The sequence below is a fragment of the Dermochelys coriacea genome, chromosome 1 (assembly GCF_009764565.3).
Source record: "Dermochelys coriacea isolate rDerCor1 chromosome 1, rDerCor1.pri.v4, whole genome shotgun sequence".
NCBI classification, from domain to species: Eukaryota; Metazoa; Chordata; order Testudines; family Dermochelyidae; genus Dermochelys; species Dermochelys coriacea.
In genome coordinates, this window is record NC_050068.2 from 135,068,613 (window position 1) to 135,085,130 (window position 16,518).

The 16,518-nt window shown below is 39.6% G+C and overlaps 1 protein-coding gene across 1 annotated transcript in view; it reads left to right on the top strand.

Moving 5' to 3' along the window:
• The window catches only part of EGFL6 (EGF like domain multiple 6), a 73,500-nt gene that overhangs the window by 42,110 nt on the left and 14,872 nt on the right, over positions 1-16,518 (top strand). Inside the window, 1 exon segment of the mRNA XM_038422806.2 lies at positions 5,145-5,462. Within this exon segment, the coding sequence (XP_038278734.2) occupies positions 5,145-5,462 (318 nt within the window).

Sequence of the window (16,518 nt, forward strand, 5' to 3'; positions counted from 1 at the left end):
CATATTTTACTGTATCACAATTCCATAGGAAGAAGGGTCACATTTTTCCAATAATGTCAAAACAATCTAATTTTTTTTATATTGTTAGCAACTAATTTGCAGTTCTGTTTAAAATGAAGGTCCTTTACTGGAGCATTAAGTGAGAAGGTCAAGGGATCTTTAGAATGCTGGCATTTTGTCATAATGAAACTCTCTAGCAACTTCTTCCCCAAACTGCCTAGTTCCTGGACACAACCACAACATGTGCAATATGTACCCCTTTACCCACAACCCCCTCCAAGAAAACACCTCTGTGGTAGCAAAAATATTATGTATCTTAACTGGAGTCTAATGCTATCAGTACAGTAATTTTATACATTTTTTTTTCTATGTGCTACACACACTGAAGAGACCCATTCATACAGATCAATTTATTTGGCCAAATCCCTCTACCATCTTTTCATCAATGTTATCAACATCTTTTTTCACTCAAATTCGTATATATCTTAAAAATTAAATGAGCTTGCTCCTGGATCAACTCTTGAAATGTCTTAATGGGAGTTTTGGAAATGATACCAAGTTTCTGTGCATTCTCAGACTATTTTGCAATAATTCCTAAAGAAGAGTGGTAGACTTTCTATAGGATTTCTAAACCAACCTATGTAATTTTTAAAATTTGAAACAGTAGCATTTTCTACTAAATGCAATCAATTTTTAGAGTTATTACTCTGGAATCCTACTGGTTGCATCCCTATTAAGTTCTATAGGAATTTTCCATAAGGTTAGGAAATTGATATATGTACACACATGCATTCTCACTCTTTCACTTTTATATACAGAAGTTATAAACTTGTTTAATAAATGAACCTCTTAGAAAACCTGGCAGGTGATAATCCTAACATGCAGTTAGGTGTCAAAGAGGAACCAATATTAGCGTATAGGAGTTGACAGCAATAACTCTTCTCTGTTGGGACCAGTTGGTTTCTATGTACCAATTCCCAACCATGGTTACAGGGCCACATGTGAGAGAGAGGAATGTACATCTCCATCTTTTTGTTCTTGCTCTCAGGAACAACGTCCCTCTTTGTATAGCACAGCATATGAAAAGCTGGAGTCTAGCAATTGTTCTATGTTCTTTCCAGCTCAACCTGCTTAATTCAGGCATTAGCCACCTAATGTGATTGATTAAGTCACTTGGTTTCCTAGTGCACAGAACGTGTTTACAGAAAAAAACTCACTTTTAGCCCTTAGCCTCCACTGGCATTGTTGCTTGCAGAGCTCTTTTATTTTAATTCTCTGTGAATTAAACCTGATGCATTTTCATATGGGCAATATAATCACAAAATGTAAAAGAATGACAGACAGGTAGCAATCTATATACTATCAGATATGAGGTTTATAAAGAATGGCAGGGGAGAAATGGATCAAAGTTGTTGATAAATGCATGAAGGTTTGTGTTCAATAAATATAGGATTATATATTGAGGGTTTTTCTCAAAAATTCCAGCCTCACAGCCTTAGTCTTAAGCAGTTTGGCCTTTGGCTTTCTCCAGCGCATTCCGCGTTCTCATGGAAGCTCAGGCTGTTCCTTCCTGTGATGTCCATATGTGGAAGTTAGCAAACTCTGATGACAGTGGATTCTACAGAACATGTTGTCAGAGCATAAGATTTTCCAGATGAATATGGGGAAGGACCCCCTCCAGCTGTTGCTGACATCCAGACTTAAGAAGGCTTAAATTTAGCACCTTAGGCTACTTTAAGACAGGAATCAGATTGGAAAAAGGATTAGTGATATCTCCAAAAAGCTGCCCCCAGCCCAACCTCTATTCACCCGTGATTCTAAAATGAATGTGCCATTTTTCATAATATTATTACAATCCAAAAGGGGTGTGGACTGTGCACCTTTGTCCCCATATTTTTATCACATCTGTAGGTTGGTTTCCTTGCCCCCTATTTTCTTCTGTAGATAGAAGGAGGGTTGGTTTTCTGGCACCATAAAGGTTATTAGGTTGAGCTATAAGAATTTTTCATTTTAATAGGAAGACTTCAAAGCAGAAACTGAAAGCAGATGTTCAGGTTTGCTGGGCAGTCAGACTTGACTTGAAAACCTCCATAGGCTCTTTATTAAAAGTCTGGAGTTTTGTGTTACTGATTGTTGAGAGGAAATTTGTTGGGAATGGGGTTTTCCTGTTAATTTTTCTTGCTGTGTTCTGAGTAAAGACTAAGCAAACCATACCGGCTAAATTATACAGTACGTTCTTTATAGCACCATCCTCTAGGGGGAAGGCTCGCTAAGCATCACATTAAGAAAGTCATGACATGCAGATGTATGGCAAATGAGCCTGGAACTATTATCCAAAGGAAAGAAAAATAACATCTGAGATTTTGATTTATTTATACTGGCGCTGGTTTGCTTTATACTTGCAGCTGCAGTCTCATAAAACCTGAATACATCATTAAGTACCTCCCAGAGAAACTGCTTTTGTCCATGTGGGACAATTCATGGAAAAAGAAAATGTAGCCACTTTTGGTTTAAAGAAAAAGGGACAAATTCAAACTAATAGCAATATGTTAAACAGGAACTGATGTGATCTCTATACCTTTTCCCATACTCTCCATGTTACACATTTAATTATTTTATTTGTAATAGCTGGGTTTTTTTCTGCTGCTACTATTTAAAGAAACACACAGAGAAGAGAACCTATTCCAGATTCTAGATATCCTTGCCATCAATTAAAAATGCAATTCAAAAATCATTATAAATCCAAAACAACAGCATACCCCTCCCCAGATATACAACCACTAGGCAGCAGAAACAAAGGGGGAAAATATCCATTTCTCCCTACCCTTCAAATTCCTAAAAGAAACTTCATCCCCTATCAATGTCTTCAAAGATTATAATAAAGTTCTGCTAACTTACTGAGAGTGTTCTGTGGGCAAGAAAGTCTTCTTCTCTGGAATGCCCAGGTCTCATTAACCTCTGGGGCAGACCATGAAAGCAGATTCCTCCATCCCAACAGGAGAGATGGGTTTAGAATTCAAACCAGCATAAGCATGTTAATGTGTGTTCCTAACCCAAACAGATTCAGAGTGTGGCCAGCAGTGTGAGTGGAGCATACAGTTACATGGGATAATCCTAGTATTGTCATGGCAGCCATGAAGTCCTGAGCTGATTTAGAAGACTTGTTATCTGTGTGGATTTTAAAACTCCTTGGGCACTGTCTCCCTCAGTGCCTCTGATGCCACAAGTAGCAATTTCCTCAGCTTGTATAGGAACTTCTGCAGCAGCAGTGAGTGATCTATATCACCAGATCTGTTCCCATCTCTTTCCCGGGACTTGCATATCACACAGAGAAGCACTATCGGGTGTAGTTTTGGGGCAGTGGCTTTCCTGCGCTTTTGATCAGATGTAAACCATTGAGCCACAGCATCTCCTTAATTATTCCTTTGAGTTCATACTGTAGACCTGGTGATATCAGTTAGCCAAAGTTGGTTCTGTGTTGTCATCCCACCACATCTCTGCCATATGTGTAAAGTCAGCGTTTCATCCATTGTCAAATCATGGATGGCCAGTATTTTATTATCAACCAAGAAGGGTAGCCTGGTGATTAGAGCCTTAGCCTAGGATTTAGGAGTCCTGGGTTCAATTCCCTGTTCCACTAGGCTTCCTCTGTGATGTTAGAAAAGCCATTTAGTCTTTCTGTGCCTCAGTTCCCTATCTGTAAAATGGGGATAATATCACTGCTTGACCTCACATGGGTTTTCTGACGTTAAATACATGAAAGCTTGTGAGGCTCTCAGATGCTACAGTAATAGGGGCATATAAGTATTTTAGATAGAACTAATCTTTCATTTAACAATAACAGAAGATGAGGCCCACCCTCTGATACCTATTCTGAGATATAACATCTAAAGCTTTCCTTAGTACGGAGAAAGGTGAAAGCTTCTCTGCCCAGTGAACCTACATAGGAGGGATGTCAGCTAGTCCATCAGAGCCCAATCCCCCATCACCAACTTGGAATAAAGGGTATGAACTAGGGTAAGGTGCAGAGAAAAGTAATCCCCAATATCTGTATGGGGGAGAAAGACAGCCAAACAAAAGCACTCTGAACAAAATCTCAGCTCTACATAACTAACCCCCCCCCACCAGACCCAGAGACACAAAACTTGCCCCAATCTCCTCCTCTACCATAACCCTGCTCCTCACCTGTGTCATCACTCAAAAAAGGAAAATATATGCCCTTCTCTTCCAACCCACCATCAGTGTGATAGCAATCCTGGCTGCTCCTTCCCCTGGAAATGCAGCAGAGGGCTTTTAAGGAAGCTGCCCCCCCCACTTGGGGTTCATGGGGACAGGAGAGAGGAATGTAAAAACAAAAATTAAGAAATAAATTTAAGTTTGTAGGTCAAAACATTGCCAAGAAAAACATTGCATGAAAAATGGGGCTGCTGCTTAAATTTAAAAGCATCCCTTAGGAATTTTACCAGTGATTTTCTTTGTAGTTTTCTGTCTAGGTATAAATGATATTTGGCTTAATTATACTCTAGTGTGTAGCAGGGATGGACAAAACCACCCTGAATTCAAAGCCCATTCCCTCTTTTTTTCAGGTTTGAAAAAGCTTGGTTAATATTTTCTTTCATACATACATACACACCCATGGTTTTTCATTTCCAGCAGATTCTGTAGTTTTTGTATTCTGGACAATGGCAAAAGTTCCAAAATACCACAAAACTGGATATTTTTGTGGCCAGCAGGCAGCAGAAATATTGGAAATCTCTGGAGACAGAATATTTGTGTAAGACTTCTAGGCAACTCCTGCCAAAGCTAAACTCCTGAACTTCTGGGTGCCCATTTGAATTGAACTTTTCGATGTTCACCCATCACTACTCAGTATTGCTTTTTAAATTGCAGCAGATAAGCCTAGAAAGTTTTCACTGAAATGTAATCAAACAGTAGGGAAAGGTTGTATGTACTATGGGACAAGTTCACTGTTCATGTATGCAGGTTCAGCTCTATGTTCCACCTGCATATGACAACAGTGAATTTGACCATATAGTTTCTTTGAAAATTGCAATGGATCGTGTGTTATCTGTTCAAAAGCACGAAGGTTTTGGGGTGGTCCAGTTACTCCAAGTGTATCTTTTACATTTCATTGTTGGTTCTAGTTATCCCGGAAAATTTAGTGAAGGAAGTCACAAGAATCCCTGGAACCATCAAGGACACAATCAAGAAACTTCTTGCACACAGAGCAGTGTAAAAAAAACATGAAGAGATCAAGAATGTGATCCCAGAACCAGCCATTACACCAGCTTCTCAGGTTCACTTGCCATCCTTTGACTATGAAGATGGTGTTTACATTGGAGGGACCTATGATGAAGAGGAGAAAGAGACTGAAGATGCTATAGAGGAGGAACAGGAGGAAGAACAAGAGGACCTTAAGAACCAGATTGGCCATGAACAAAGCCTTAGAGGAGATGTTTTTAGTAAGTGTTGCCATCATTTCTTACTTATGTGAATAAATCTGTATTGATATTTATGTAAAAGTACATATAAATATTAACAAGATTACAGTCAAATATTATATATATCATATACTTTTACATGCATTTACCGACAAAGGAGGAAAAGTAAACAGGTACATAGTCTAAAGATTAAAAATTTTGAATCTTCTTTATAGAGTATCGGACAATTAGGTGTTTAAAAACAGATCCATTAGTGGAGACATAAATCAATGGCATTAATTATATGCTTTAGTGACACTAGTTGCACATTGGATCTACATGCTACAGATGGGTGTTCTGATAACACCTAAGGAAAATAGATAAACTTAAATACAGGGTGACTTTAAAGTGAGAGAGACAAAGGCTAGAAGTGGAGGAGAGAGAGATAATGAGAAAGTGAGTTCACTTGGAGAAATGCTGTTTTATTGATACATTTCTTGAGCAGGGCTGTTTCACAAAGCTATCTAGTATAATTCCTTTTTGAGACAGTAAGTCCGGAACTTCCAACTGTAACTAAGACCTAGCCCAGCCAAAGTAACAAAGCAACGCAGCTTAATAGCTTTCCCCCATCCTTTCTGCAAAAGCCCCTGGCAAATTGTGCTGCTTTATTAAGAATAAGCTCTAAATTTAAGTTGGTTTCCTGATATCCATGTTTGTCATCCTACATGGTGAGTAGGCGTCATACAGAAAAGAAAAACAGAGTTTTGTGTCTTTGCGCTTCATATATCAAGGCTTATTCAACATGAATCGTTGTTCATGTCAAATAAAAGTCACTAGCTATACATCAGAGTTTCTCAGATTTTTAATTTGAATGTGGAAATTTATCTGATAAGTACAGGTGAAAACATTGGTAGTGCTTGGATGGGAATTTCTAACGTTAGTCGGACATCAGGAAGATGTACATATATTTCCTCAGCAAGCCCTCAAAGCATTTCAGTTCAGTTACTTCCTTGGAAAACAAGTGTTCCTCCCTGTTGTTCAACTGAAAAGTCGTCATCTTTGTTGAAGGAACTTTTAAATGCACTTTTAAATAATATTTGTAATAATATCTCTAGCTCAGATTTTTCAGGCTGATGGCTAACTAAACAGATATTATAAAAGTCGTACCTTGCTCTTAATTTATCCAGGAAATGTTCTCTCTTCCCAAGCATAGGGACATAATAACTTATCAGTGATCTCCTAAACTGATTAAAATGATACATTTATGTCCCATAGTATTATTTATAAAGACATATTCAGTTTAGCCAGCACCAGAACTGCAAAGAATCAAAGAAACCTTTCTTGTGTCAAAGAAACCCTTTCAAATAATATCAATGCTTTTTTAAGAAAAAGGTTATGTTTGCTGCTGCCAGAACAAAGTCTTTTATTGCAGTAGCAATAAACCCAAGTACAAATACGTTTATTAACATGGAATACATTTGAGAATATTAGTCTGCTTGCCGAAGGCACTACTCTCCTAAAATTACCTTCTTTCAAGGTTCAGTGATAATTGGAGGATATTTCAGCTCAGTCAGAGGATAAAATCCAAATATTACACAAGATTGTGCAGCAGAGCCAACAGGAAGTCTGAAATCTGGCCTTTGTTCAATGCCTTCCATTCCAGCACATATTAATAATACTGAGCTCTTACAGCATATATCAATTTAGGATCTCAAAATACTTAACAAAGGTGGAGAAACTGAGGCACATAGCGATTAAATGATTTGTCCCTACTCATTCTGTATAAACAATAGAACTCCAGGTCTCCTGAGGGATAGTTTCATGCTCTAATCACTTGAATAGGCTGCCTCACGCATGCTTCCACTAGAAAATTACACCATCAGAACATGACTTTCAGAAGTTGTGTTGACCATAACTTTGCAGTCAGTGTAGAGAGGAATGAGTCATGTTCAACATCCTGTCATTGGGTTCTAGGGAACCCCAAATAGGCTCGGACTTTTCTTAAGATTGTGTTCTAATTCGATGCAGCTTTCTAGTGAATACAAGCCCAGAGTGGGACTAGCATAGCCTCATATTACATTGCTCCCTTTGCACCTTTGAGGAAATTGACCCACATTCATGTTGTATTCAATTGAGCAGGGATAGATTAGGAAGGATTTTTGAAGGTTGACCGACCAAAATATATCAGTGGGGTGTTTTATCGCAAAGGAGTGATTTGCCAAGAATCTGATTTCTGCCGGAGCAAGACCATTTCTTTCCAATCACACAGGAATGAAGAAGAAATATCAGTATTCAAGTATTTTTGGGAGGGCAATACTGCTGGGTGATATCACTGGTCATCACTGTAGAGCTGAATAGATTTTATATATATAAATTTTAGGCTATGGTAATGTGGGGTTTTTTGACTCAAAAGCCCTGGGGAAAGGTGCAGTGGAGTAGAAGAAACTCATTCAGATCAAGTCTCCTAGCCCTTTTGACTCTGCAGTGCACATCTTGATGAATGTGAATGAAAAACTTTTCCATGATTTGCACAAGCTTCAGGAATAGCTCAACCACATATGCAGGCCTATTCCATGGCCTAAATGGAAGGCTATGGAGGATCTAGGGGGGAATAAACTTCTAACTAGTGTGGTTGAAATTAGGGTAACATAGTTATTCAATTTTAGCGAGATATCACAGATTAGGAATGTTTGTCAGCAAAGCTGTTTAGGAAACAGAATGAAGGATCAGAATGAAATTCAGTCCCTGAATCGACAGAGCTAACATTTAGTACTGCGAGTTGTACAGTACATACATAAACACATCCAGATGCTTTGAAGTTCAAATAACAAGTTGTTAAATAAGATAATATAGTATACATTCCAGCTGAGGGGCAATATCCCTTAGTAATTTTGGCCTTTCCTATCGGCTACATATTTTTAGAAAGAAGTTTATTGAGTATGAATTCCTTCAAGAAAGATATCTACATAAGATGCTGTTGAGAACAGGCTAACTACAGTAATGATCATGGGTGTCTAAAATAAGATATCTTTCAGAGAAGGTAAGAATAACATATTATTTCATCCACCTGATTAGTTTAGGTATCTAGTATAATTTCTTGAAGTATGTTATTCCTTCTGTTTTTAAAATAGTTGCTGAATTTTTATAGCAAATGGTTGAGTAATGATTTATGTAATTATAACTGAATCCTAGAAATTAGAAATGGAAATGAACTATTAGATCATCTGGGAATGTAGTGTTTCCTAGTAGACAGAGCATTGAACTGAGGCTCAGCAGACCTGGGTTCTGTTCCTGACTATGCCACTTGGACCCAGTTATTTGAAGGTATTTAGACATTGCTACACTCAGGGTTGCAATGCCTAAGATTTAGCAGCCTAATATCATTTTCAAAAGGGATTTTGGCTCCTAAGTGCCATCATCTATTTGTGCCTCAGTTTCTTCATCTGCAAAATGAGGCTAATAATACTGACCTCATTTGTAAAGCTCTTTGTGATCGACTGATGAAAAGCACTATTTAAGTGTTATATACTAATTAATGTATTATTAATTTTTATCCTTCTCCCATCACCAGACTTTTCATATCATGCCAGCAGCTGCATATTTGGTACTTTTTTTTAAAGTGCCCATTAATTTAATTTTACACATCATGGTCAAGATTCAGAATGGTAACTGGATGAATTTGTTCTGCTCACTTTTCACATTTCTGTATTGTTTTTGAGTGCGCGGCATTCACTTCATTGAACCTGGCAGGCGATGCAGCCGAGTGGACCCCAGCACAGAGTTCCATTCACTTGAATGCACAGCTTCTCTAGACTATGCACAGGTGCTGGTCTCTGTCCACATACACCTTACGGCACAATCAGGGCTTGTGTTTGTACAGTGTGCCATTCCAGTTCTAGCCTAATTGGCTGGAATTTTCCATTAATAATTTAAGGTATTTAGATACTGAATATTGCAGAGGAATTTTTGTTGTGCCAAAGGGTACTGGTAACCAAATTGGCATCTTTCTGTATGTGGGAAGAGTACTATGCAATAAATCTCAATCCAGAGCCTGACTGTGTGTAGGGGAGGGGGGGGGGCGTTATGGCTTTCTGATTTGATCCCTACTATAAACAGGACTTCAAGTATTTTACCCTTTGTGGCATTCAAACAGCCTTTCTCTCAATTCAGGGTATACATATTGTATTTCCATTCCTGTATAATGTCCAAATACCATATTTCACCCACTTTGTTATAACAAACTCCAGTCTTGATTTAGGGCCTTATTTGCTTGAACCTTGGACTATGAAATCACTTTAATTTTTATGGTATTGCTGGATGCTTAGGAGCACACAGTTCGCTTAGATATGCATACTGTATAAATACCTTTATTTTTCTCATTATATGTGCTGTTGATAAGTCAACTTAGGAAAAACTTTGGAGAAGGCATGATCCTATATTACCAAAACTAGTTACTCTTTATGGGAGAGGGATTCAGTATAGTGACAATCTTTAAAAAGCTCTTAGTGGCTGTACCATATGCTTTAGTACACACATACACTAGGGTTCCTCCCCCCCATCTTAATAGGGATCAAAATTTAGATTTGTATATTTCTACAAAAAAAGGGAAGTTTTCTGTTGTATCAGAAATGTATTTCACAACCTTTCCTATTTCTTAATGGCCCATCTTCTGGCTGCTTGTCTTCCTCTTCCTCCTGCTCAGTTTTGTGACTGGCACCTAAATCCCCTTGTAAATCTAGCCTGAGAAATCAAAATGTTTCTTGTTTCAACACTTCCAATTGTGGGGTGGGGTGGGGGTTCATTTCAGCAAAAATAATTTGCTAAAATCAACACAAATCTACATATTTTCAGGGGGAAAAAAAGTTTCAGCTGGAAATTTTCACCCAGCTCTACATGGGCATATGTAAGCACTGCTCTTCTTCTGAGGTGGAGTTTAATTAGTTCCAGTGCCTTGGCACCACAGAACATGGTCTTAATTTCCTCCTGTTTTGCCATATATGTGTAAGGAATAGGATACATTTCTGCTTTAAATATGGAATTTCCTATTGTTTTCTCTCAAAGCCTTAATGTTCTTTTCAGGCAATATCAAGATCTTTTGAAGTTGCATGTTACCTCATGGTTTGGATCAGATTGTTATCTGCCTGGCTTATTGGACAGACACTTCACCTAGTATCATTTAATTTGATAAAAATGTGCTGCCAAGGACTGATTCATAAGAAAAAAATGTAATTATCATGTGTTTTGCTAACAAATTCTAATACAAACACAAGGAAACATTTTCTTTTGCTCATGTTTGGTTGCATATTTCTGGTCATAATTTGCTCACGTGTTTGTTCTTGGTTTAACTCCCAGTGTGTATTTAACATAAGTGATTCCTCCATCTACCGTACAAAATACACATTCAAAGCCACAGTCTATTTGATCTCAGTGTGAAAACACTAACAGAATAGGCTGCAGTCAAAACTAAAAATAGTATTCTGTTTAAATAAAAGATCAAATAGAAAAATTCTGCATATATATATTTTCAAAAATCATATATTATACATCAAATATAGGATTATTGAGCCTGATTCACTATTACATTACTCCAGCTTTTCACCAGTGTCATTCTACTGACAAACCTATGGTGATGGAATGTCATTTCCTGAGATTACTTGGTGTTCCTGTGCCATTAACTGGTACATAGATTATTCAGGGGGTTTTTTTCTGCATCCCTTGAAGACAGAATTCCATTTAATTTGGGAATGCCAGCAAGTAACTTCCTAATTTCCTCAAATAAACAATCAAAAATCTTACAGAGTAAGGTTAAATTTTTCAATAGTTCCTAAGGGACATGGGAACATACGTTTTAGTGAAAGTTAATGGGACTTAGGAGCCTAAAGGTTAGATTCACAAAAGAATTTAGGCACCTAATTATCTCTTCAGGTGTCTAAAGCTCAGAATGAGGATTCACAAAAGTCCTACTCCACTTCCCCCAAATCCTGTAGGCAGATCTGTCCCTTGGGTAAAGCAAATCGGGGCAGCCCTTGCTTTGGGGGGTCCTGCGCTTCAATAAAATCATGAGGAGGCAGGCGGGGAGGTGAGGTGGCAGGCCGGCAGATGGTGAGGAGGAGAGTGGTGGGCGTGGGGTGGGTGAGGAGGCGAGCAGCAGCCACCGGCAGCCTCCCTACCAGAACCTCCCCCTAGCGCCTCCTGGCCACTGGCAGGCCCCCGCTGATCAGCACCTCCCCCTCCCTTCAGCACCTACGGCCTGCCGTGGATCCGATGTTTTGTGGCATCAGGAGGCGTTGGGGGGAGGGGAGAGACGCAAGGGCGCAGCGTGCTCAGAGGAGGGGGCAGAACTGGGTGGGGAAGAGGCGGGGTGGGATGGGAAGAAGCAGGGCGGGGGTGAGGCCTTGGGGGAAGGGTTGGAGTGGGGCGGGGTCTGGGCAGAGCCAGAGGAGAGCACCCCCCAGCAGATTAGAAACTCGACGCCTATGTCCTGGGCCCCGCACCCCCCTAGGGACGGCCTGCCTGTGATATGATTTTTGCAGTGAGTATGTTTCTGCCCATGTGCCACAATATGCACAATATAGACTTGCTCTGGGGATGAATCAGTAGAGAGGCTGTTGTCTGAAGGGTCCCTGCTTCATTTGTTGAAGATGTTGGAAGGTGTGTAGCGACTGAGGCAGGGGACTGCAGGAAGAGAAAGGGTGGACTGATAGATAAGGAAGCTGAATGCTGCCCCAGAGAATTGAATTCTATCCCTGCCTCTGCTTCAGAGTTCCTATGTGATGCTAGGCAAATCACTTAAAACAAACTTTTCACAGATGGTCACTGATTGATTGTCTGTCCCTCATTTTCTGGGACCTGGAACCCTTCAGAGCAGGATTTGGATACTGTGCTGTAGATACAGCATGGGCCACACATTGAACAATGAGGGGAAAACAGAATTTTGAATAGCAGCCTGTTAAAGAAGCACTGTCCATCCTGTACACTGAATAAGGTATAGAGAGTGGTGCCATTAACTGGTGCTGAATCTCATGTTCTACATTAACTGTATCAGTTTATGGAACACATAGTGTGTTTAAAACATAACCATGAAATAGCCTAATGTACTGTGAAAATGACAGGACCTCTTGACTTGCTTGCACCAAAAATTAAGAAGGTTTTGGTTTCCTTTTTTTCTTCACAATATTGAATACAATTGTCTTCTCTCACAGGTTCTACATTATTATTTTCTGAATCACAAGTGAAACATCTCAGCTAAACAGGTTGTTTGCTGCTAGTTTTATTCTTCTTTGATAATTGGCCCATTACAAGTGCAAATACGCCCAGAGTCCCCTCACACACCCAAACTTCCTCCCAGAGCCTGCACCCCTCATCCCCTCCAGTACTCCAACCCTCTGCCCCAGGCTCAGCCTGGAGCCCCCTCCCACACTCCGAACCCCTCTGTCCCACCCCGCACCATTTCCCACTCCCCAACTCCCTGCCCAGCACGGTGAAAGTCAGTGAGGGTGGAGAAGAGTGAGCGACAGAGGGAGGAGGGATGGAGTGAGTGGAGGCAGGGCCTCGGAGAAGGGCAGAGTAGGGGCATGAGCCTTGGGGAAGCGGCGGGGCAAAGGTGTTTGGGTTTGTGTGGTTAGACAGTTGGCAACCCTAGATGGAGTATAGAATCATAGAATATAAGGGTTGGGAAGGACCTCAGGAGGTCATCTAGTCCAACCCCCTGCTCAAAGCAGGACCAACCCCCAATTTTTGCCCCAGATCCCTCAATGGCTCCCTCAAGGATTGAACTCACAACCCTGGGTTTAGCAGGCCAATGCTCAAACCACTGAGCTATTCCTCCCCCCAATTGCTTTTTTGTATATTGCTTTTACATAATGATATAATATGTATGCAGTTCTTCAAGGTTTTCTAGAGTTTCTCAAACATTTTCTGGGTGACTTTGTAGAATTAGGCAACTGAATGTAATTTTATTATTTTATTTTGCAAGGCTTTTTACTGTTTAAAATGCTTCATAGAGAAGACAGCAAGAAAAATAGTTTTCAGAGTAGCAGCCGTGTTGGTCTGTATTCGCAAAAAAGAAAAGGAGTACTTGTGGCACCTTAGAGACTAACAAATTTATTTAAAGAAAAGTAGTGCCAATGACTGTTTTCTGAAGCTGTTATATGACCCAAACATAAGAGAGTAGGTGAAGGTGGTCCCCTGGAGGCATCTATGTACCAGATACTATTTTGTAAGATGTCCCTGTATTATAGTGTCAGACTATTTAGAAATGTGTGTAATTACAACTAGATGAAAGTTTTGTATGTTCATTTTATAATTACACTAACCCCAACATTGACACATGATCAACTACTGATTGCTTACCTGTTCAGAACTCAGAATGCTTTCACCATTCCCTGAAAAAGGCACAAACAGCTGTAACAGCATAGAAAAAATCATCTTTTTTTTTTTGTGTTTGTACAGAGCCTTGCACAATGGGGTCCTGGCCATGACTGGGGCTCCTAGGTGTTATGATATGACTATTACTACTACTAATAATAATAATAAAAGAAACTATATTCCTTACAGCTTCCTTAAAAAAATAGCAATGTTTCTGTTCTGTCATGCAGTTGTTCTTCCAGGACGGCTGCCTCATTAAGAGGTCATTGTGATACCATACTTGAGATATAAGAAATATAATCATATTTAAGTATATGCGCAGAGGCAGGTGGAAACTAAAACTTGAAGAATACTGTCATCTGTGATATACCATGGTGTCCTGTTAGAACAGGGGCCTTACTCAAGATTGGTGCTGCATTTAAAAAAATGTCATGGATGATAACAACATTGAACACCTAACCTAAGGTCTGCAAAGACTCTGAAAAGCAATGGCTATGCTGGGCACTTCAGAAAGAATGTGCCTTTCTTTGGGTATTTGCAGAACATGACAGTTTCTCTTCTGGTTCCAGAGATAGCTACCTACCCTGAGAGGGTAGAGGATAAATTATCCTGACATAACTGTAGCCGTGTAAGTCAGCAGAAGTTTTGTATTTGTATAAAAGTTTTGCAAGCAGCTTTTTGTCCTTCTCCTTTTTACATGCTCTGATACTCAGTGGTTTGAGCAATGGCTTGCTAAACCCAGGGTTGTGAGTTCAATCCTTGAGGGGGCCATTTAGGGATCTGGGGCAAAAATTGGGGATTGGTCCTGCTTTGAGCAGGGGGTTGGACTAGATGATCTCCTGAGGTCCCTTCCAACCCTGATATTCTATGATTCTATGTCTGAAGGTCACAGACTTTTTTGTAATTCCCTGAAGGCACCAGATAGTTGGAGAATGAGAGCCTGAATGTAACACTTGACATTGAAAACAAAAAATAGACTCAGACACAAAGTTTGCCTCCTTGTTATACTATATGTACTAGACAGTTCTTCACCTGGGGCATTTGCAGCACACTTTGCATACACTTACATGTATGTCTCCAAAGTGAATGCGTATTGTAATTCAATAAACAAATCAGTCTGGTACCTCCTGTCTTCAGTAAAATCATTTCGCTCTTCCCAGAACAGGTCATACTGAAGTTGCTTTTTCAGTTTGGCAAGCGTTCTTAGAGTCTCAGCTCCTTTTGCTAATGGTGAGCCCAGATATGTGGAATTACAGTAAAATGTTTTTGCAGGCCTTACACCTAGTCTCTATTTACTTGTTCCTAAGTAAAGAAACTATATATATAAGTCTTAGCCTAAGGTAAGATCATTATCCAAGTGATTTAAACAATGGGAGGCTGCAAGTGCAACAAGAAAAGACAAGCTCTTAGCAATCCATCAAAGTTCACAAAGCATTTCAAAGGTCTCTTTTCTCTGTTCAGTTCAGCACCTCTATAACTGCCTTTAGGGCCTATTTGTGTCTGTCTGATATATAGATATATATAAAATGTGTGTGTGTGTGTGGGTTTTCTCATGGGTGCACAGGATTGTGGGATTGGGTCTTTTAGTAACAGTTGTCACAAACCTCAAACAGACTTAAATACAGGAAAATCTTTTTGTCACTTTGGCAGTAAGAGAGATTCAGAAGATGGTTAAGGCACTAGGGGCTCCATTCATTTAAGCAGGTGGTTTATCTTGATTTCATTCGGACTCAAGCACATGCTTAAGTGTTTTGCTGAAACAGGCTCTAGATTAGTAGTACATATTTGGATCAAACTTAGATCTAAACTGAATGTCATGTTCATGCATGGGAAAGAAATAGTTTTTAAAACATTACAGTGTAGGTGAACAATATAATCCTGAAAAAAGAAAAGGAGTACTTGTGGCACCTTAGAGACTAACAAATTTATTAGAGCATAAGCTTTCGTGAGCTACAGCTCAAAGCTTATGCTCTAATAAATTTGTTAGTCTCTAAGGTGCCACAAGTACTCCTTTTCTTTTTGCGAATACAGACTAACACGGCTGCTACTCTGAAACCTGTCAATATAATCCTGAGGCATGGATAAGCGATTTTATAATTTCTGTACCTCCTGTTATCTGGCCGTGTGAAGGAAACCTGAAATTCTCCTCACTACACTGCATGTGTTCTGTGATGACTAGTGGACTCCTGCCTAGAGAACTGTCCAACCAACACTGTTAATAAGCAGTTCAAGGGTTCAATTCAAGGGTTTTTTCCCCTTAAAGTGGTACATTCAAACGCTTAATGTCATCATATATGCATTATTATATCCTCCATCACTGGAAGCTGAATTCTCTATCATGCCATTTGTGAGTAATTGTACTGTTTCTATGTAGAGAGTTCCATGCCATCTGTCTTCTACAATAGCACTGCTCCTCTTCTACTAATCACTTAAAATAGTGCAATACAATGACAGACTGTATCTCAAATGGTAAAAAATACTTACGTCAGGCTGATAATCATGAAAACAATCTCAGTTTTCTAGTTCCCCAGAGCAGTGTAGATCATGCAAGTTGAAGGGAGTTTGGCTCCATCTCTTGGGCTGATGCTGAGGAAAGCACTGTGACTTGTTGTTTGAGCACCCCCTGTTGGACAGTGTATGGAACAACATTCATATGGGTAACAGAACACATCGCCTATCTCCAGTGCTGCAGTAAACCCACTCATTGATTCCAGACATCACAAAAAGACAA